Source organism: Empidonax traillii, unplaced genomic scaffold (assembly GCF_003031625.1).
Source record: "Empidonax traillii isolate 1590-97213 ecotype Southwest subspecies unplaced genomic scaffold, ASM303162v1 scaffold274:size1118153, whole genome shotgun sequence".
NCBI lineage: Eukaryota > Metazoa > Chordata > Aves > Passeriformes > Tyrannidae > Empidonax > Empidonax traillii.
The window spans coordinates 182132-206297 of NW_020955467.1; the positions used below are offsets into that span (position 1 = coordinate 182132).

A 24166-nucleotide genomic window follows, 5' to 3' on the forward strand; every position below is an offset into this window, starting at 1 on the left:
CTGAAAACAAAGAAATGTTTCCAGAGAGGGTGCAGTAAGCTCAAGTACTGGAATTTTTAGTCATCTGAATTCTCGTTATAGGTCTTTGATTACAAAAGTAAAATCCCATAATTTTATCTTTATTATTTAAATATAAAAAAACCTTATTATCTTCATCAATTAGACCAGTTGCTAAAAGGTGGCCTTCATTACTTGCCGTTACCATTTTTAACATCTGTGAATCTGATTGTGCCTGATACTTGAGTGATATGCTTGAATTTTTCAGAATAACTCATAGCAGATCATGAATCTGGGAAAAAGTACTTGGGCCCAATATTTCAATTGTGTTGGATGAGGTTCATCCCTGGAGTAACTCAACACCTGCACGTGGGACAGGAATAAGATGTCTTTAGGAACCACCCCATCACTTTTCTTATGGCAACCACCTCATGCATCTCGTTGTTGCCAACGTCTCCATAACACTTTAGAGGGGGAACTGAAAAATCCGAGCTGGGAGTGTGTGGACTGATCTTTTCATGACATTGAAACCTCTTCCTCTCAAGACACTAATATTTAGTATATAGTAGGCTTCTCACATTCAGAATTGCAAATCTGGATGTCCTCCACAACTGTTAACTTTTGATTTTCAAATGCCTCAGGTATCTTTTTCCTACTGTTAAATATGAGGCTTTCTCATTTGGCAGTTCTAAGCTACAGTAATGGATTCGTAGAGAATAGTACCTTTATTTAAAAAAACCCCTATAGTTAGAGTTTGTTATGTTGTACAGTCAACCACACTTACAATGCCCTGAGTTTTACAAAGGAGTGCCTATTAGCACAGTTATGGCTAAGGCCTTGTCCCAATTTCCATTATATAGTAAAACATTATTTTCAGGAATTTAAAAGGCAGCTGTGAAAAACAACCATGGGCTGCAGTTTTACACAGAAAATCTTTGACCATGAGAAAATTGTCACAAGTGCTGAAAGCATCAGTCAGTTTGCGTAGCTATTTTTGGGTAGACTGAGTGAAAAATTAAATATAGTAATTCAGCAGTTTAAAGCAGTTTTTTCACACAAATGTACAGTCACCAGGTGTAAAACACCCCATGGTCCTGATTCTTAGCTCTGTACATTTCTTGGTATTGCTCCAATATTGCAAAAGAAGCTTGAAGCTCCGTAAAATAGTGTAAAATTTCCAGGCACAACTGAATTTTCAGCTGATGGCGAAAGACACCATTATATCATACTACATGAAGGAGGAAAGAATCTTGCTCTTCTTCCTCACCTCCATGAGCACAGGGAGGGGAGCAGAAATAAAAATGCATTGAGAGAACACGATATATTCTGGCTAAGCATGAGCAATTGATACAGATTCAAACAAGTCCTCTTTGTACAACTGTCTATTTTTCTAAGTCTACACTGTGTACGTTTTTTTCCTCCAAGAATATCAGTATCTCAGCAATAGAAAAGTGTTTAAGAGCATCTACCTTTCTCCATGTAGATGTGCCAAGCGTCCAAGTGTCTAGTGCAGAACTTGGTAGCAAGGGGAAAATATTTTCTTAATTTGTAGGTTGATTTAATTTCACAGAATCAGTGCTCCAAAATTTTTGTGGGGTGAGCATTACAGTGTCTTCACAGATTCTGCAAATAATAAATGATTATGTTTTCAATTTAGGCAGGGGTAGCTTCACAGGAATTAAGAAAAGAACGATTTGTAAATTTTCATGAAAAGACTCTATTCCATGGCAAATCCTCCATTTTTTATTCAAACCATGAGAATGTGGTAACATACTGGGACATGGCATTGCCATGCTTGTAAAAACATTTTCCTGATTTCACTCACAAATCCCAAATGCACAGGTGCATTAGTATTAACCTGAAGAGGTTTTCCTAATATTTATTACTACTTGTTAATTTACAGCTTCTGTTATCATGCTGCTTTTGCTTCTCTCCCCTCATGATAATAATTTACTAATTATATTATCAATTATTGTAATATCAGCACCCCATATGAAAGGCAAGGAAAAATGGCATATGAGTATCCTAGCCCTAGGTCCTTGCCATCTAATTATTGATGTGATATGATAAGTGAGAACAACAAACATTGGATGGAAGGGATTGGTTATGTTGATACAAAGAATGATGGTACATTATTCAGAAAGTGACAAGTTATTGAAGACTGAATGTAAGAAACGGGTCACTAAAGCAGTGACTACAACATATTAAAATCTTTTGCAAAATATTCTGCATTTCATTAATGTCAGGTAATTTGAGGGAGGTGTTTTTGTAAAGCTCTCTCCCCATTGTTAAATGTGGTTCCCTTTTACAAACCACATGATATTTAAGCTTCTAAAAGTCATTACTTTGCTAAAAAAACATGTGAGCAAGCAAAGAACAGTGTTCAGTCACACCTTGAACAATACATCCATCAAGTATGAAACCAGACTGCCTTCTTTCTCTGTGAGGAATTCCTGTCTGTCATTTCTCCATCTTAAAAAAACCCAAAGCATTGACTGAAAAATGAATGGATAATGTCCTATGGCCCTTGTTCGGGCAGGATTTCTTTCAACAAAGAACTGTTAGGGATGACTAAAGACGAAAGAACCAATCCCTGTGTTTTAAATCAGTATCTGGATATTCTGAATGTTCTAGGTGGCACTCATGTCATAAGAAATTTGAAATGACATGAATAACAGCTCCACTGGCAGTCAAGTTTTTACTTTTATGGAAACATTTTAATGTATTAATAGATGAGTGCATCCCTCTTTTTATTGTTTTGATTTGGAATATGATTAGTATAATAACAATAATTTCTTAGCTGTTAGAAAAGCAGTTTTTTTGAAAAATAAAATAAAATAAATAGATCTTCTCAGACACCTAACAATAATTATTACAATTATTTCTCTTGGGCTTGGCTGTTTTGTCTGTATTTTCCTTTCTGTGGTCCTCTATTTTCCTCAACTGAGTATGAAATAAAATCAAAGGGAAACAATCTTACTGTTTGTGGGAATGTTGATTGTCGTTAGATCTGATGATTGGCAATCCCTTGCTTCTGGCATCACAACTTAGGCTGAGTAACTTTCAACTTAAATATGTTTCACATTTCTTTTCTATCAATAATATCTGTGTCAGAATGGGGTTGTTAGCATTTAATTAATTATCTGTGAAGGGTCTTGAAGTCTGCAAGTGGCACATGATTGAAAAATCTGATGACACTTAAACACCTCCCCAAATTTATAGAAGAGACTGTTTCTTCATCCCAGTTTCTGTGTAGATGTTTCATGGGTCTTCACAGAGTAAATTTTTATGCTCTTATGTTAGAGCACAACTGTATCAGCCACCAAGAGCTTAAGTCAGGCCTTAAGCACTAACGAATTCAGTTAATTATCCATGTTATTCAAAGCATTATTGTATTGTTTTAGCTGTAATCCATGCCAAATTTCCATGAGGGTTAGTTTTGCCATAAAATGTGGTTAAGAAATCTAAACTGTTTGTGTAAGCCATCAAGCAAGTAGCTGCATTTAGCAGTTTTAATTTATTTAAATAATACTTATTTGGGCACGACTGGCTGTGGAGCATGGATGTGCTAGTAGCTTATTCAGAAGTATTGTTTTAGTATTTAGTATGGCCCAACTGACAATTCAGCTTTAAACACTGGTAAGTGAACTACCACTGGTGGAGCTGAGAACAGTTGCTTTGTTATGATGCTCAGAAGATATTTCACTATTAATTTTGTCTTTAGATTTTTCAAAGGGGGAAAGATATATATATATATGCAGGTTATGAGGATGACTGTGAAAAAACGGTGCCGTGTTTTAATTGAGATTAAGAGTTTTGCTTGCATATGTAAAACAAATGTACTAAAAAAAGTAAACTCTCTGCCACCAAAACTGAAAACAAGGCACTTTGGAAAATATATGCTGATATATAACTGGCTAGAATTTCCTTCATTTTGCAAAGCCACGAGCCACATGCATCAGCTCACCACAAAGTCATTAGGTCTTTTTAAACTCAGATGAAAAACATTAACAAATACCACAAAAGGCTTTAGTATGGCCCCTTTGTTCATTCACATATGGCAGTTTATAACTCCTGCACCACTTGGGTCGTGTGTTTGTTTAAGCTGCCTCCATCAGGCCAGCCCTGAAAGAACAAAAGACATCTTGAGTGATCCTAAGCAGGAAATGGGCTAATCTAAACATGGCTTGTGACACTATAAGTAGAATAGAAAGGGGAGGGATTGATTAGTCATTAATGTCCAATTGACTCCATATGGATGTTGCAATAATAAGGCCTTTTTCAGTGCAGTAGCAGAGTTATTGAATTAGAGGTTTATGTTTCCTCAGAGCTGACCTTAGGGAATTCCCATTTGGTTCTTCTCGTTGATGTTTTAAAGAGAATGGAGTCTCTGAACAGGAAAAATAGAAGTCTTATCATAACCAAGTGGTTGTAGCTAACTTGTGCTACAGTATATTCCCACCCTTTAGTATTTACTTAGCACATTTCAGAACCTTTGCAGGTGAAAATTTTAGTGGCCATGTAAATACTCTAGTATTTCATGAATCACTCGTGGCTTTCTCACTTTTTCTCCCCTTTCATTCACTGACATGCAGCCTGTAAGAAATGTCGGTGCTCAAATTTAGCTGAATAATATTTGCTTAGCATTTGGAATAAAAGGAATTTGACAAACAGAACATTTGTGTCACCGTGTGACCACAGGCATCCATGTCCCAAACCCAGTCATGTTTCCAAGTGGGTATTTTGCCAGTGATAACAAGACATTACTTACAACAGTTCATGGGATACCCATTTATATTGCCTCTCTTGCTGATAATAAAGAATGAGAAAGTCTGAATGTGGCTGGGGATGAAGAAGTAAGAGGCAGGCAAGGGGCAAAGCAGGTAAATGTTACACTAAAACTGCTACGTCTGATTACAGTGAAGCATTATGAGTAGTAATTTTTGCAACTTTCTCTGAAATTGAACATTGAACTTTTAAATATTGCTGTATTTTTCACAGAGGCTGCATCTGTCTGTGCACAGGTTAAGAACAGGACAGGGGACTGCCGAGCTGGTTTTTCATGCTCCCTGTTTTTATGGCATTTCCATGTTTATGAGTAACCCATCTCATGCAATAAGAGAGTGATTCCTCTTTGCATGTTTATTAGGTTCTGATCTCTGGAATGCAAGTTGCTAGCAGTGCTAGTTGTATTACCACAGACAGGGACAGATATTTTGGAAGTCACATCAGTCTTTTCCAAAGTAGACAAATATGTCACTTCAGCTTAATGAATAACTGATGATAGGAGCTTCACTACTAAACAGTCATTTATACACTAGGAACCTAGAAAGATTGTCTTTATTTCTATGTGTCCTATCTTGGTATAAGTCCATGGGAGATGGTCTGCAGTATACTCTGTAGATAGGCAGATTCATTATCTGAGGGGAGTCAAAAGAAACGTATCACTTCAAACCATGAATCAATGGCCATAGAGTGAAGAGTAATTAAGGGATAACAGAGTGACTGATAAAAATCTCTTTTTGCTGTCACTGCTTTTCTCTTTTCTTCCTCATCTTTTTTTCTCACCCTTTTTTTTTTTCTCCATTCTATCATGTTTATTATTGTTTGTGTTCTGGTAGCTTGTAGAAGCCCAGTCGAAGGTTTTGTTGTAGATGATGTTTAAAATGGAAGGTAGAACCACATCTTGTTAAAGGCTGTAGGATTAACCCTAATTTGGCCAAGATTTCAGGAAATATGATAAGAGAAGATGCCTGTCCTAAAATTCTTTTCATTATTAAATGTAAGAAACTCAGATAATAGCAAGAATAAACAAATAAGCAATGTAACAATTGTTATTGGATGTTTAACATTTACTTCACATGAAAATATATATCTTTCATGTTAATCAGATTCTTTTATGTTTCTAATGTTATCTGATTAGAGAGCAGTCTCTTTAGGAACAAAAATATTTTTTTGAAATTATTTTCATGAATTTGTAACATTTTTAGATTTATTCTCTGGCATTCGCAGTATTGCCCCTAGAGAGTAGTTTGGAATTCAGCATCCACAACAAGTGATTATTCTCCTTTAATCTGCCTTTAGCTGTAAATCATTGAAGTCATGACAAGTTGAGCAAATGCAAAGGATGTAGGAAGTGAGGCACCACACACATTCAGAAGCTAAAAGTGTCACTTTGAGAACAGCCCCCATCTTAAGCCAAAGTATAGACTTCTTTGCCAACTAAGCCACTAGGGCAGCCAACCTCTACTGCTTTTGCAATAATTATAAATTCTGACTAAACTCCTAAATCTGGAAATCCCTCCCCCTGTGATTGCACTATGAAGAGTAACTAGCAGATAGAGCAATAGAGAGACAATTACCAACTTCCTCCTCTCATCTTGACCTTCACTGGTAGTACTTTTCCATTTTATCTCTTTTTTTTTGTTTATTATTTATTGGACTTTCCTGAAAATATTTTCAGAAAGACACCTACTTCTTTGCAGTTATATATATATATATATATATTTACTTTTAAAATTTCAGGGGTCTCTTTCAGACTCTGTCAGTACTAACTATATTATATATGGGGAAACCCCCCATACTTTGTTAAATCTGTTGAAATTGTTTATTTATGGCACAATACTGTCAAAATATCTGATTGACGGGATGAAGCACCTAAGAACAACCAGTTTGAAAGTTTGTTCTTAGGTGTTTCAACTCGTAAGACCTCACTGAGTGTATGTATCACCAGCATCTCATTTCTAAGCTAAAAAGGTTCTGAGACTTTCTGGCTCCCCTACATGAACTATTTTATTGTAATGCTTTATATGCTGAATATAATTCTGTAGTTTTGAGACCATTAGAAGCCAGATTGGAGATTATATTACTTTAGTTATTTGCAGAAATTAATTTTCCTAATGCTTTTATGATTGCTTATAGGTCAACTGTCAAATATTCTCACAGTGATCAAGCACAAAGAACATCAACTCTTTGGCTGCTTTCTCAGTTTCTTCAGCTATGGACTTAAAGCAGGTGCAGCCAGAGTTGCTTGACCTTTTTAGGGTGGTTGTAACTTATCACTCCAACTATGAATTGTTTTCCAACAAAACCTTTCTCTGAAAATAGATAATTTATGGTGGTTTTTTTTCTCCCTCCCCACCATGTTTTTGTTTATTTGTTTTCATTCTATCTAAATTATATCTTTATCCCAGTAAAACTACTGTTTGCCTGCATTAGGAATTAAAAGTCAGGCCAAAATTGTGTTACAAAGGGCTAAAGACAAACTCCTCCTTAGCTATAATGAATAGGCACCTTTGGGAAAGTAAAAGATGGAGAAACATCATATGGATTCAAATATGTCTTCTTTCCTTTGCTGTGAGCAGAGTAGCTGAATAACAAATGACAACTTTTCCATTAGTAATAATTTATTTTTTTTTTGTCACCAATTTCTAAATTGCCCACATACTAGTAACACATTTTTATAGCATTATTTTAAAAGATAGAACAACCATTACATAACGTATTTGTCATTTCTCAAATTATATAGCTCAAATTATGCAACTCATATTGTCTCAATATATATTTCAGTGTTGACTTACTCTGTTTGTAACTTACTGAGGTTTCACAATTATATATCCTCTCTCAAAAGATGGTATCTTTGATATGCCTGTGGTCCAAGCCTTCTGACAACAACTCATCAACCAGTCAGACCCTTAATTTGGTCCTACTTGCAGGTTGCTCAACGAAACTTCTCGCTTTTTCAATAAAAAGCTGACTGCAGCCTCCTGTAAAAGCAGAACACCTGTAGCATGGCACTTAACTTAGAGTAGTATTAAAATAGTTTTGCATCTCACATTTGCCACAAACCTGTCTTCTTTTATGTGCATGCATTTTAGTATACAAATTGCCAAATTGGTGTCAGTTGTAAAGTAATGGCATCAGAGGCATCATAAATTACCATGGTGATCCTCAGGAGAAGACACTGCTGTATGCGAATGAGTGTTTTGCTCTCAGGGTAATGTATGTCTTCATCTGGCCCAGTAGTCAGCATATTGCCCTGTGTTAATGGATATAGTCAGCTTGAAACTACACTACATTTCACTGCACAATAAACATGACTGTCAACACCATATAAAACAAAATCAATTTATCCTGTATGGTCAGTGCGTTTTAAATGAAATTAATGTACTGTGGACCTGGTGGCAAACAGGTAGTGTATTAGTTATGCATCCTCTAATTTAGGCCCTTTTTTCATGTAGATGGGTTTCCTATATAGAATTTTTAAAAAGGCGTACATATATATATAATGTTTCTACTCTGAATTAAAAATTTAATTTTTGCACAACTAAAAACTTGTGAGTCAGTCACTAGAATCAATAAAACTGCAGTGTTTTACTTAGTGTAAAATATTAATCTTATATTATTTGGCAGATAAATTTGTGTTGGGAGCTGTAATAGTGTACAAAAAAAGGAGGCCTAGTGCTGTGCTAATTTCTTGTATAGTATCTTGCTTTTTGAAGGTATTGGATTATATGAACAGTTTGATGAGGTCTAACACTAAGTCTGTCACCCTCTCATCGTAAACACTTTTTGCCTTTTTTTATAGCTAAGGTATAACTCTAAAAACATATGTTATCATCACAATTGCACAAGTTTTTTTCCAGTAAAAGCATGCCTTGGTTATCTGTTTCTTCTGTTATAAGTAGTTCTACACTTCACATTCAGCTCTGTGAACTCTAAACCCCCGTGAAGCTTTGCTGTTTGTGGTCAAGAAACAGGTCTGGAGGCATTCAGAAAAAAGTTAAGGTTGGCATGTACAAGCTGAATTGATGGCAAATAAAGACAGGACCCTGAGGTACATAAAGGCACAGCAGACTTGGAGCTGGAGTGCTTGTCTTCCACTCTGGAAACTCCAGGGTGCTGTGCATGTACCTGTTGTTGGAGGCAGAGAGTTTTATTACATATATGTGATCGAACGCTCCAAAGCACATCTGAAATTCAACCAAGGCAGATGCAACTTTAAAATGCTCAGCTCTAAATATAATCAGATCCATAAAACTAGCAGCACGTACCTGGTGTTCTATATAATTTAGTTTATGAAACGTTTGGCATGTACTTCAATGCTGAAGCAGCAAAGTCATTGCAAATGGCTTGTGTGAACAGGTCTGCTTCAGTTGAGACTCTCAAGTATAACTTTTATGTGAGTTTTGTTGAGCATTCAGAGCATGTACCTTATGTTAAAGTCTTTATCAAGTCTCCATACCTTAACTGGAGAAATACCAGTATGATTTAATTCCTCGCTCTGACGCTGGGTCATCTCAAATGGGCAAGCCTGATCCCTTACACTGAAACCACTGTTTGACCTGTCTTTCTCTGCCTCTCTCTCACATAAATCTGGCAGCAAAGAGGGAGAGAGCGAAAGGGGCTAAAATAACCAGAGCACTGAAAGCACTTGCATAATCCACATAATAATGTTTTGCATTCATCTTGTTTCTTCCTGCCCTGACGTTACAGGGAGTAAAGCAGTGAATGGCTCTGCCGCTAAACTACAGCAGTATTATTGTTGGCCAACAGGAGGTGCCACGGTGGCTGAAGCCCGGGTGTACCGGGACTCGCGGGGCCGCGCCAGCAGCGAGCCCCACATCAAGCGGCCGATGAACGCCTTCATGGTCTGGGCCAAGGATGAGCGCCGGAAAATCCTCCAGGCCTTCCCCGACATGCACAACTCCAACATCAGCAAAATCCTAGGTAAGTGCGAGGTGATGGGCAGCAAGTCGTGATGGTGACTGAACCGAAACTGAGGGGTGCTCTGGGGGCTCTGCTGTAGTAGCGGCAGTTGGCAGAGGTTAGGGATTCTGGGAGCTGGGAAAAGCTGAGATTATTTATATTGATGGCACAGGCTAGTTCTTTCCATTTGGAAGTGCAACTTACAATGGCGAGCAGTGATAGGACATGGCGGAATGTCTTCAAACTGAAAGATGCCAAGTTCAGATTAGATATTAGGAAGAAACTCTTTGCTATGAGAGTGGTGAGGCACTGGAACAGGTTTTCCAGAGAAGTTGTGGATGTCCCATCCATGGGAGTGTTCAAGGACAGGCTGGATGGGGCTTTAAGCAACCTGATACAGTGAAAGGTGTCCCTGACCTTCCAATCCAAACTGTCCTATATGAACTTCTCTAATTTTAGGACGTATTTTTTTGTTCACTTAAATTGGAATTACAGAAACCTGTAGAAATGAACTTATGTGTTCTGTTCATTTTAATTCTCTTCTTTTTCCCTTTCTGCCCCTTCCCTAATGCTTTTTATTCTCAACAGCAGTTACAACATGCTTTAAAACAAAGGAACATTTTGTGAAATCTGTTGCAAAAGTGTATTCCGATAAAGGGTCTAATTTCAAGATCCCTTTAGAATGCATCTGAACTCCAAATCACCTGAATGCAAAATGGTACTTGCTAGAGTAAATAAATAGAGTAAATAGGGAAAAAGTTAATAAAGTACAACATCAAAATGAAAGTTTTTTTTTCAGACAGTGCAGTGTCAAAGAAAGAAATCTGGCACAGTTCAAAGGAACTGTACATGCATACCTTCATACATGCAAAATGATGTTTGGTTCAAAAGTGTTACAATGTTCCAAAAGCTAATCCCTAGAATCATGCAATTAACATACTGCTTAGGTAAAAGACACCATGGTTAATATTTAAGTTGTATAGATTGGGACATTTGGGGAATATAACATGGATTATATTTTGCCACTGTGCAAATAAATGGACTCCTTTTTGAGAAATTTTGATTTGCTTTTTAAGACACCTCAAGAGAATTAGAAACATACGTGAGAATGAGTGGTGAAATGTTAAAACCTATATTTGCTTTCTGAGTCTTTGAAGTGGAAGACAGATTCCAAATGTAACTCGTAATAAATAAAAGTAAAAATCAGGTTACCTCTGTAATCATTATATTGTAAACTCTTAGTTCAAATACATTCTTACCAAAGTTTGTTTCATTTTGGTTCAATCAGAGGCAAGAATACATACAAATAAATGTTACTTTGTCCTAAAACTTCCAAAATCTAACTTAGTAGTTCTCATATTTTTGTCTGCCATATAAGTAGGTTATATGAATAGCCTTTCAGTTTTGTATAAAACCTTCACTGTTTCAGTGTTGGCAGCTGTAGGGAATCTATATTATTTGTGTGCATTCTGTGAAAAAAACTATTAGGAGCATAGTAACTGTATTCATTAAAATGTAAACTTCCAGCATAAATATTTCAGAAGTGCCAGCAACTGAGTGTTTGTTAACCACGGAATTAACCTGTCAGTATCTGCTCTGCCACAAATAAGTCTATGTCCATATAATATCTGTGCAACTTTTCCAGGACAATGAGAAAAGAAACTGAAATATTAGAACTGACACAGGGTATTGCTGGCTACGGATAATATTTATACAACTTTTCCATTTGTTGATGTATGAAAAATGTTGGTAAAAGAATAGCTTCCACCCACGTTTACCACAGCTGTAATCGTTTTATTCATCTAAAAGACACCAAAAAGCTATTTTCTGCATTTCTTCTTCCCTGTAAAAAAATATCCCGTCCCCATTCAAGTGTTTAGATAGCTCCTTATAAACAATACAAGAGATCTGAATACTTTTTCCTCTTCCTGTGTACACTGTGTTAATTTTTTAACTTTTTTATTGGTGCAGCTTTCAATGAGAGTTTACAGTACCTGAAGTGGTGTATATAATTACAATGTGCTTTCTGTTTTACTTTTTATCTTTTTAATGTAAGTTTTTGAAATGTAACCTTCTCAATTCAGTTCTGTGTATTTATTACATCTAGCTGGAAGGTAATATGCATAATAGGATTTAAAATATGGTAAGGTGTCAATATTATGCCAGGCCTATATCAGAAGATTAGTAAATTTAAGACACCCAGACAGCAAGGGATTGTTCATAGTTTTGCTGAATCTATAAGGTTTGATACCTTTTTCCAGCTACATGGCAAGCTACTAATATCTCTTAGCAGGAGTGTATAAACCAAATTCTCATAAAAATATCAAAGAAGCATGTGTCCCTAGGCAATGTGTTAGACTTTTAACAGTAAAAGTATGGCTGTAGACCTTCCTTAACCATCATACTGTGCATGGCATTACAGAGGCATGGAATTATTCACAGATTAATGCTTATATTGTAAAAAATTAAATAGTCTATTTTGCAGAACAAGGCTGAGATTTTGAGACTTAACTATTGATTTTAAGTGAACTTATTTAATGGAGATTTACATATGTTTGGTCTGCAGTGATATCTGAGAGTCAAGGTTCTTTTTAGATGTCTCAGGTTGTGAAAGCCAAAATGTGTGCAGACTGATGTAAATCTAAATCAGTTTATTCAATTAACTTAATTAAAATGTATTATGATGAAAAGACATGTTGAAATGTGTGTGTGTAAAGCTAAATCTGCGTTACTTGAGCACTCACAAGCATTTTGTGTTAATAGGATCTCGCTGGAAGTCCATGTCAAATCAAGAAAAACAACCTTATTATGAAGAGCAGGCACGACTAAGTAAAATCCACCTAGAAAAGTATCCTAATTACAAGTACAAACCTCGACCAAAACGTACCTGCATTGTTGATGGAAAGAAATTGCGTATTGGTGAATACAAACAACTGATGAGGTCTCGAAGACAGGAGATGAGGCAGTTTTTTACCGTAGGGTGAGTACAATTGTTGTAATTGTTTTCAAAGACAGAGCGTGCTGCTTGAAACTGAATAGACTTATCTGTTTAAGTCACTGACTAATGTTGTTTAGAAGGTAAGGATTTGAACCAGTAAAACCTTATTAAAAACATAAGATGGAATATGGAGCTATCAGCTTGCCACGGACTGCTGATTGTGAGACTGATTGTGGAATTCTTTAAAGTCAAAAGAAGTTGTTTCCCATTAGCCTGAAAGGTTTGAATCATGTCTTTTGTGAGTTATTAGTAAGCTAATCCATTCTGGGTTAGTAATGACTCCAGGATCATTTCCTAAATTAAGAAAAGAACAAAGAGAAAAACACAAAAGATTATTCCTGTGTAGAATAAGGAGTCAGGGAAGGGGGAAAAGGGAGAGGAGTAATAGTTGCATTAGGAATACACATGGATATATGATATCATAGCATGAAACTATTAGGAAACTTGCTATATCTAGAACTGTGAAAAAAATATTTAAAAAAATCAGTTTTAGGAAGACTCTTTCAATTAGTGCATAGATAGACTGGGTAGATTTTCAACACAGAATATATGTCTCAAACAAATCCTGGCACAGTTTTAAAAACCTTGCGTGTGTTTTTAGGGGTGTTTCCTGTAGTGTTCAGCAAAGAAAGAAGCTGTATGAAAGATCTACGGGCTATAGATAACAGAAGTCCAGTGAAACAACTGCACCGTAACTGATTTCTCTCTCCCATTTTTTTATTAATTAATCTGTGATGCTTAGTGCTCTAACACAATGTTTCTGGTGATTTACAATGAGTCTAAAAGCTATCTCCAGTGCCAGCCTTTCCAAATTCACAATGTTCTGCTTATTTCTCTAATCACAATAGTGTCCTTTTGTTGGGTACTTCACTACCAGATAATTGACCTTGACGTCGATTATGTGCCCTCATTTTTGGCTTGGGATGCAGAACTCCTGTTGCAGTCAATTATTTTGTGGTACAGCCTGCAACAATGTGGGCTCTTTCTTCAATCAGTAAATAGAAGTGGTTTTGGTATCTTGAAATAGCCTTTCAGTCTATAGTTATGACATTGTTTTTTATTCTTCAGTCTAAGGGAAATTGTTTACTAATAGGCTTCCATCAAAATTGCACATAGAACTCTAAATAGAAATCTGAATTTATACACCATATCACAAATTATATTCAGATTGAGGGAATGAAATTTTAGCTTGTGTCTTCCAAAGCAGATTGACAGACCAAATCACGTGTAGACAAGAAATGGAAAAGAAATGCCAAAACAGCAGTCTGAACGATTTGAGAATTATTTGCTAATTCAAAACAGTATTAAGCAGTAGCATTTTACACATTATTAGTGGTGTCTAAATAAAGAGGTGAATATAGAGGATGGATTTAAGAAACTTCCAAAAGTGCCTGCTTAAAGAGTGATATTTCTACTATTTATATATACGTATAAAAAAAGAGAAAACTATTCAAACTACTGGTGTAACCTTAATGTGACATCTTCCTCGCAGATGAAACAGTATGATCACAAGAACATGAAGATGGTCATCATTTTCTTGAAAGTGTTTGTTGTAATTTCTGTGTGTACTTTCCATTCACCATGATTCATTCATGTTGAAGAAGTTTAAAGTAAGAGCAAATAACCTCTGGGCACTTAAACACTGGGCACTGAAAACAATGACTTTTAGTTATGCAAGTGATGAAAAAAGGAGTATGAAATCTAATGAATGCATTCAATAAAGGTGAAATGAGATCTACCTTGCCATTCAATGTGAATATAGAGTTTGGTACTGAGGAATCACAGGCTGTGATTTTAGAAAATTATGTTATGTGTTCCCGTGACTTCCCACTGTTGTCCCAAGTTCCCCTTTTCCCTAAAGAAAAATATAAAACAAATTTTTTGGAAGACACCAAGCAAAATTAGTGGAAGAACCAGACTAACAGCTTTTTTGAACTGAAACATAAAACGCAGAATCATTTGTCTCAGAAGAATAGTTTACTGAGTAATAAAAAGCAACGTTTCATCCAAATCAGATTATAACTAAGTGAAACATGGTAACTGAGCCCATTAACTTCTTAAACTTACTCTTCCCTGTTTTTAACATAAATATCACATAAAACATCAGCTGGAACAGTTTTCCTAGCTGACCTCACACACCCATCATTTTTCCACTGTTTTGATGGAAGAGCATAAATCATCCTTCGGAACTGTAGACATGAGAGTTGAGATGGAGTTTCCTTCTCAAAATGAAATAGGAGACAAATGTGGTTTTTTGGATTGAATGTACTCTGTGTTTACAGTAAATATTTCAGTGCAAGATAGAGAACAAAAGTATAAAGTAGACTCCAATGAAATGTGCCAAGTGCTTCATGCTTCTTGAAGTACTGCTGGTTTTTCTTTTTCTTTTTTTTTTTTTTTTTTTTTTAAAGAACAAACCAATTAAGTTGGGACTGGGTATGTCAGAATGGCAACAAAATATTGTCACAGAATAAAAAGATAAATAGATGTGTGAAGAGTAAGATAAACATTCAAAACAGGTGGCTAGAGGAAAGTGTAAAAAGCAAGAAAAATTATATTTTTTTTCCATATTTGCATTTGGATTTTTCTTATACCAAATGCATGTTTATGTCTTAGGCAATCCAGTCAAGGGTAGCTCCTATCAGATTCCTTTAGGTGACCCCCTGGCTAACAGAATAATTCTGCTGTGAGTGCAACTAAAACAACGCCCACCACAAACATGGAGTTTCACACTGCTTGAACTTTAATGATGCAAAAAGCTCATACTGCTTACTTTGGTGAGCTGCACTCTTTCATAAACATTGGCAAGATGCAGAAACTAGCCAGGCTTTAAAATAAAATAGAGAAATAAGCTAATGAATGGTCAAGTTCTGTTCTGATTTTTGAAGAAAAGCTTCCAAAGAATTGAATGAGAGTGAAGATTTCTTGGAATAGATTGGGCAGGAAATTAATGTTTTGAGATAAATGTCACATATTTGATAAACTAGCACAAAAATCTAGGAACTGCCAAGTATTTTAAAGAACAAAGTGGAACTTAAAATGTGCAGAGGCCTTCTATTGCAACTCTACATGAATGAATTTTGTTCCAAATGAGGCAGATAATATATGGAAATAATTCATGCTTAATGCAGAGTATATTAAAAAATTGCTGGTTTCAATCTAGTGGAAGCTGAATCTGAAGCCAAATATGTCTTTAAAATAATTGAGTTATTTTTAATAGTGAAATTATTAATGGAAGTTGTGAATGATAACTTCAGCATAAGTTAATCCCGGAACAGACTTCAAGTGATTTACAATTTATCTTCAATAGTAGTTTTTTGTAATGCATAAATAAATGTGAACCAACAAATGGATCATATATAAACCATAAATTCAGACATTTTAAGTTAAGAATCTGTCTTTTGGTGCTTTGTCTTACAAAAATTATTCATCTCACGGTCATTTTTACAGTCTAATACACTCTAAATCCAAGTATAAGCTATATACATTTCTCTAAAAATGATGTAAGCAGTAACTTTTTTTTTTTTTTGGTGTTTTACCAGTGTAAGATGTTTAGAATAAAGCCTTTATAGCGTTTATAACTACTGTACACACATAGTCTGAATGTTGCTAGACTACGGTTTTGAATAAAGCTGTAATATTATACTCCTGTAGCTTGAACTTAAAGCAAGTACACAATGGGTGCTTTTGTGAGATTTACTGTTATTTCATGCCGTATGGGAATGCAAGTTTCAGGGGTGTGTAGCTTATAAGCATTTTCCTTAATGCAATCAAATTTTTCTTCAGTCATTTAAAGAGCTGTCAAAAAATGGTTGGGAAGGGATCAGAAAACAATGGTAATTTGCCAATTTAAATGTTTAGATAGTTTTGCAAAAGTCAAAAGTGGGAACATTCTCTGGGAAAATCCTAAGAATATTAACGCCACAAAATTGTGAGCAGGTCAATTCATCTATGAATGTTCATGCTACCTCCTTTTTTATGTCTACCTAACTATTTTGGGCCAAATCTTTGACCCCAGAGTAGGCAGACAGAGTAACAATTCTTGCAGAGCAGAGGCGAGTGACATCTAGTAATTGGCCACATAAGGATTTCTTTGTCAAAGAGGAGATGGTGGAGACAGTGGTGGTTTGAAGCCGGGGTACGTAGCCATGTGTCACCATTCCTCACAGATCTGAAGAGATCAGAAGATTAATGTTGGATTCTGGAAATCTTAACCAGACAGAAAACATCCTTGCTTTAACCATGTGCAACTGAGCTGAATTGTAACCTGTAGCCTGCAGTAAAGTATATTTTTATCTCTCCACTCCAAGGTTCTATGATAGGAAAAACTATGGCTAGACAATGATTAACTGTGCAGAATTTAATGTTATACCATTAAGAAAAATGACTTTATGGTCCGAGTCATAGGTTAGAAACTCCACCTCTTCTTTTCAGGGAGAGTAGTGGTAATTTGAATAAATTCTTTGACTTCCCCTCCCCTAGAATATAATTGCTTAAGAAGTGATAACACTCATCTCCTGTAAACTGTGCCATCAATGGAGTTTGTGGTATCTTAAAATAAGGCTTTCTGGAATGAAATGTAGCAACTAGAGCAGAATTTACAGTGACAGCCTGATCAGCTCTAAATAATAACAGGTATTAAGTAAGAGGTAGGTGTCCAGTTACTGGGGGTGCCCATGTGTAAGTGCTAGCAAATTTTTGCTAGCAAACAGGTAGCAATCTGAGACCCTTTCCAATTAGGTGGTACAGTTACCACATGTTTACAGTTCCACAGTGAGATATAGGTAATTTAAAGTTATTACCCAGCCAGCAGCAAGCATGCACAGCACGTCCGATTTTTGTTTAACGTGTAAAATAAGGACTGCATTTATAAATGACAAACTCAGTAAGCCTTTAACTTCCCTGTTACACCAATCAAGTTCTTTGACTATGAGATTCTTTCTATAGTTTGTCTTGCATTTCATGTGTTCTCAAGTAAAATATATCTCTGTAAAACTGGCTTCTTTATGCTGAGATGCCCTGCTCCCTTTATACTCTGAAATAGGTGGTACTTGGACAAGTGTACCCAGTCCCACTGAAATGTGGATATGGAAAAGAGTTTTGCTGTTTTGATAAGTATTTGAAAGAATGCCAGAATTTTTAATCTGTCCTTTAGGCCTTAATACTGACAATCACTTTTTTATCAAGATAACTCACAGCACTGTCTTAAACAGATACTTTCATTGTTCTTGCTGCTTGTGAAAAGGCAATTTACCTCTGAAAAAAATTCAAACTTTTTTGAGTTGGAGGGGTAGAGGTGGTTATTAGTGTTCTGATAATGCCATTTGTAGCACAAGAAAGGCTTGCACTCAATCATTCTTTGAGTATATTCTACAACTTCTGTTACAGCAGTTGTGAAAACTTTTCTCAAAACATCTTTTGGCATTAATATTTTGGTGTTCTTTGGTGAACAACTGGTGATGCTTTGTTTTGTGAATTTATTTATTCTAAGAAGTACCAGAAAAAGATTAGTACCAGCAGTTGTTAGATGGGCAGATTAGAATATATGGCCTGGTCATAACTATGTAGAAATTTTCTGTTGACCATATATGGATTTCTTTTTCCTTTGCTTTGAGGAAACATTAATTAACGTGAACATTTTCTGTATCTAAAAGTTGTGGAGGAGATATGTGTGGGTTTTTAGCAGTAATAGTTTATACTCTTGACAACATGCAATCCTAAACCAGAAATGTTCCCATGTGAGGTAGGTGTTCAATTTTATGGATAAAGTATTGAAAGATATTTGCAGAAAATCACTTGCAAGCAAATACATTGGCTGAAAATTGTTTTCACAGAACATTTATCAGACCATTTAAAAAGTGAAAATTTACTGAAAAATCCCAAGCTGTTTGTAAATCATCTGCAAATCATCATTTGCAAACAGGAGTATAATGACTGTGTCAAATGAATTACTGCAATGTTTTTGCTTGCTGCTAGCCAGGTGTACCATACTTGCACAACAGATGTTTGAATTTCTCAAGCTGTGCAGAGACTTTAAGAGTCAGGCTAGCAGTACCAGCAAGGATAGCACTGTAAGCTGTTTTAGTGTTATCTTACACAGAGTGTTCATGATTTGACTGTCTCAGTTCCCAAACTTGAAGGAGTTTGGTTGCCTGGTAACTCTGTACTGTGATACTTATCAAAATTAGAGTTTGATCAATGAGCAACAGATATTCAACATTTAGGGTCTTATAAAGAAGCTTAACATTATTTTATGTATTGATTTAACCAATTATTAAGAATTTGAGAGATTGGTTTATGAAACGTCCTTTTGAATTTAGTATAGAATTGACACTGTGATCAAGAAGTTGCAGATTCATTAGACTAGTCAATCATATCTGATACTGTTTCTCCTGCTGAAATCTATAATAGTTCGCTGGGTCAATATTGCTCTAAAGAAGTTTGGGAACACATTGAAATATATGACTCTTTAAACAGATTATCCAAATAGGCTTCAGACAACTTATATCCCTTCTTTTTCTCTTAGCTTTACTAAAGGTAATGATCCAGAAACAATATGAGAATATTTGTGTGATTAGTTTAATATAGAAAGTACTTTATTAATTAATTAGCCTAAATGTAAGAAGTAGATTTAGGTGATGTGTAGCCAATAAGGGCTTGAACATAGAACAGGTTCACCAAACTGACCTTTTCTCAGAAAAGCACTTGAATATTATTGTAAGAAGAGACATCACATCACTTAGTACAGCTGTGAGCATGCTTACAGTAAAGCTTGTGCTGAATTTCTTGGTTGGCAGTGATATAAGTCGAATTTAGTTCACATGTGTTCCACTATCCTTAAAATCACACATATGAAAAAAGACAGCATTACACCTTACAAAGTTAGATATTCTAAGATAAGATGTGTTAAAAGTAGAACTATTGCACCCTTAATCGAGTCTTCCCAAAAATTTGCGCTGTCACAATAAATCAGATCTGACATTGGGTCTTCAGGACCCAATGAATTTCTGAATTTCAGTAGATTGTCTGTACCATGGAAAAAAGAACATCTGCTCTTTTTGATGAGTACTTTGCTTCAAAAACCCAAACGCTAATTCACATTATGGTTGAAATGAGCACATAAGATACATGAAAGAATCAATGTCTGGGAGTTACTAAACAGTTTACTCTCCGGTTGTCCTTAGGGAGAGAGGAGATGAACCAATACCACATAGCACCGATCTGTGAGCCCTGGAGGAGTATGCACAGTCTTTCTAGGAAATCATCTGCTTTTCTTTCATTTGGACTTGCAGAAGGTCTTCCCTCCTCTAAACACAGGAAATCATGATTCCCTCTTGTTTTTCCTTCCAGACAACAGCCTCAAATTCCAATCACCACGGGAACGGGAGTTGTCTACCCTGGTGCTATTACCATGGCGACTACCACGCCATCACCTCAGATGACATCGGATTGCTCGAGCACCTCTGCCAGCCCTGAGCCCAGCATCCCCGTCATCCAGAGCACTTATGGTATGAAGACAGACAGCGGAAGCCTCGCTGGAAATGAAATGATAAATGGAGAGGATGAAATAGAAATGTATGAGGACTATGAGGATGATCCCAAATCAGACTATAGTAGCGAAAACGAAGCCCATGAGGCAGTCAGTGCCAACTGAGGAGTGTTCACAGAATTAAAGTACTCAGACTCATTTGGGTTTTTTTGGGGTTTTTTTGAACAAAAGTTCTTAAAGAGCCTGCATGCATGTGTGGCTCCTACAGTTACATCAGCAGAATGGTCTTAAATGTTTCTTATCGTGTGAGACAGATTGTTTCCCTAATTTTTCATGAACTTGGGTTTTTTTTTGTTTTGTTTTCCTTTTGTTTGTTTGTTTTTTTTCTTTTTTTAATTTAGATGAAGACATAAATATCAGACATCAGGACTTGAAAACTTATATGAATCAATAGCTGTCTTACAAGTCTTACCTTTTGTCTTTTTCTGTTTGGATGCTGATAAAGGTTTAAGTTACTGTTTTAGATGGGGGTTTTACATTCTCACTCAGGTATGCTGTGCCAGCCTACAGGTTGTGAATGTGTTTTTATTCTGGATTATTTTAAAAAAAACAAAAACTGCAGATTTCATATTGTGAAACAGAACAAGTCCACAAGTGTGCACATCTGTGCATTCATAGCTTGTCTTTAAAAAATAGTCTCTGAATTCCGTTCTTTTTTCCATATGTATAGCTGAACTTCTGATGTGCCAAACTTTTCATAACTTTTGAATCTTAACATTAAAAAAAAAAAAGTCTTAAAGGAGACACTGTAAAGTCTTAGACAATCCTTTGGCATCTTAAAAAAAATTATATATAAACCCTAATTTTTTTCCAGAATATGGTGAAGTACTCAGGAATCTGGAGACAGGATACTCTTAAGTAGTGAACATGGTTGCCATAGTGCATGTGCCCAATTGCTTTTGCCTCTTGATGTGCCATTAGTGTGAAATTTTAAGTAAGCACAAAAGAGCGATCACCAGCTATGGACGGGCCTGTCTTAACAGTGTGAGGCCACCTCTGATTACATTCTCTATCCCTTGCATTTTAACCCTTTTAACCCTTGCATTCAGTCTTAACATATTTTCTCTTAAATAATTTATTCATTCCAGAATGTCAAGGGTCCAAATACTTAATATTTATTTTTAAAAGTACAGTTGGTGGCATTACACTTACAATTCCTTGTTGATATCTTTAACCCCTTCTTTCTCCTCCCCTAAATCACACAGGTATATGAAAATAAAAGTGCACCTGCTACTAAAATGAACATAACTTTTACAAATGAGAAATTCAGTTGTTCCTCTAACACTGTATGTTCAAGTAGCACTTAGAAACACTGCTATATATAATGCAAAGTAAAGTGAGTACTGTTATATGCACACAGAGTACAAATATTCCTAAAAAAAGTGTTTATAGTTATAAACCTCTATACTTAGACATCAAGGGCAGATGTTAAATCCAAATGGCATTTGGAGTCCATTGTGATGAATTTTTAGGGCCTGAGGAATCCTGCAGTGAATCATGGCTCCATACATCGTGTTCCTTTTGCCACCTGAAGGAACTGTGTGATACCTTAAGTATTTATGCAGTGATTTATATGTGAGACTCTTAATGGGGGAAGGAAGGCCACCCAAATATCTAATTGCAAAGCTGGGAAAATGATTCGTCAAAAGTATTTATTGAATATTAATCATGTGGGAATGTGACTTTTCAAGTGTTTGTCAAGTGCTTTGGGATCTTTGGACGTTAGGTGCTACGGAAACTAAAATTTCTATTTGTATTACTTCTAGAAACAATGCAATTACTGGAGAAAATTCTGGGGTATATATAAGAGAAAGATATTAAAAGATTGTAAATTTATTAAATTTCAAAGACAGAGGAGAAATTGCCTTTATTCTTTTCCCTTATACTCTACTCCTGTTCACAAATATATCACTGTATATATATGCAGATCCAAAAGGCCTGATGAATAAATGTGCTCAACTCCTGCAGCTTTTAGTTTGAATTGGATGTGTTCAGCACATTGGTGATAAATCCAGACTCAGGCTGAGAGGTCGGAGTGGGCCTAGAGCAACTCCTCTTGAAGTGTGTGGGCATCTTCCCACAGAGCTCCACAGGCTTTGTTTAGGGCCCAGACACCAAAAGAAGTCTGGTGTTAGTGCTGACCATCCTTGTGCTGGCATCCCGCCTTGCAGAAATTCTGAGCTGCAACGACACGATGCTCTGTGGAAGAGCAGTCACTTTCCTCATAGCCCCACTATTACCTGTTTGATCAGAAACAGCCACTGTAGGAATCATGTTTCAATGTGAGAGAATTACCCCCAAGATAAAGAAGATTGTTCAATTTACAGGACAATTTATAAAGATAGTGGCGTAGAAACACAATGGTCAAATTTCTCTGACCATTTTGTAATTTGGAACAAAAATCCTATATTTTTAATATTTATTTAAATGTGTTCTGAGTCCATGTCTAATAAGCAATAAGCTGGTCTAGCCATGACTTTAAAGGCATATGCTGTGTCATTAGCTGGTGAGCGTCCTCTTTAAGCTGGCTAAGGTACTGATAGAAAGTGATTTTTTGTTCTTATAATTGCTTGGGAATTTGAACTGGTTTTAATACATTCAGCTCAGATTGGGGGGAGGACATCATTATTTCCTAAAAAAAAAAAAAATAATAAAAGACTATTTATTAATGTCTTACATAATTCTCCAGTTAGAATTATCTCTCCCTCCCCCCATGTCGTTTTCTTTCTCTCTTGCTCTCTTTTTTTTCTGGTTTTGTTGCATAGGTAGAATGCTGTATTGCTAGCATTGTATTTTATGTAATTATTTTTTTGCACAAAGGCAAACATTTAGATTAGTTGGTTAATTTTTTTTTTTTTTCTCATTTTATGACCATGCCAAAATAATATTCTGCAGGCTTGTGGAGAACAAAGGACTGTTCTTTAGGACTGAAACTTGATTTTGCTTGTAGTACAAAAAAAACACACACTCACAGATGTTGTTTCGTAAGTGTTATAAGCACTGGATATAAATGGTATTTTTTATCACTTCTGACTAATGTGAAACTGTTGTACGAAAACTACATGAACAAAAGTCATCTGTTTCGACTCGTGTGGGCCTGCCTCACAGTTGCCGGATTTGAGTCATTTTTATGTCTTGTTATTTCATTTATTTATGCAAAATACATGTATGTATGAACACTTTGTTTTAGCTCCAGCCCTGCCTCATTGCTGATGCTCTGTATGTTAAAGCCACATTCTTGAAAATGACTGGCTGTTCAGGAATTGCCAGCTGGTAAAAACTGCATTTACTGGCTGGGGGAGTGGGAGGAACAGATTTGAATCTGAATTGTGCCTATGAGCATGTTATTCTATTTATTAGCCGACATTGGCTCTAAAATGTCAGTAGAAATCAAGGAAGGACAATCATAAGGATAAGACCCAACATTTTTACTTTATTAATTGGAGCTCAAAACAAAGTTTTTGATGAATTTACCATCTCATTTTAGATTTTTTTTTTAAATTGTGTAAATATAACATAGGAAATAGAATTTTATTTTTTGTTCATGGATACTTAGTGAAGTATAAGTTATGTATTTACTTTTGTTCTATATCAGTGTATGTTGGTCCATATTAAATGCTGACAAGTCACTGTACCTCATGTAGATGCTGAATTTACACCCGCAGTGTGAGCGCAGTATTGTGGACCTGTAGCTGGGACAGCAAGATGCCTCACTTGTGCTCTCTCTGATTTTTAATAGCATATTCCACAAGGAGGGAATACTTTCTTCTTCTTCTTTAGAAAGTTGACACATTAAACATGCCAAATTTCTGATACATTTTGTAGGTAACACCGTCTTCTCTATCCAAGTAAAACTGGCGACATTTTATTTTTTAACAAGAATGGCATTTGGAAGTCAAAAGCATATCCGTGGA

General features: G+C 35.9%; 1 protein-coding gene across 3 annotated transcripts in view; it reads left to right on the top strand.

The window, feature by feature from the left end:
- The window catches only part of SOX6 (SRY-box 6), a 170671-nt gene extending 146785 nt beyond the window's left edge, over positions 1-23886 (top strand). For 2 of the 3 annotated variants that reach the window (XM_027889876.1, XM_027889873.1), the window contains 3 exons: positions 9493-9726; positions 12469-12685; positions 20054-23886. In XM_027889876.1, coding sequence (XP_027745677.1) covers positions 9493-9726; positions 12469-12685; positions 20054-20357 — 755 coding nt within the window. In that variant the 3' untranslated portion in view covers positions 20358-23886. The remainder of the gene's footprint in view (positions 1-9492; positions 9727-12468; positions 12686-20053) is intronic. The other variant, XM_027889874.1, reaches the window with a different exon arrangement.
- The last annotated feature ends 280 nt before the right edge of the window (positions 23887-24166 follow it).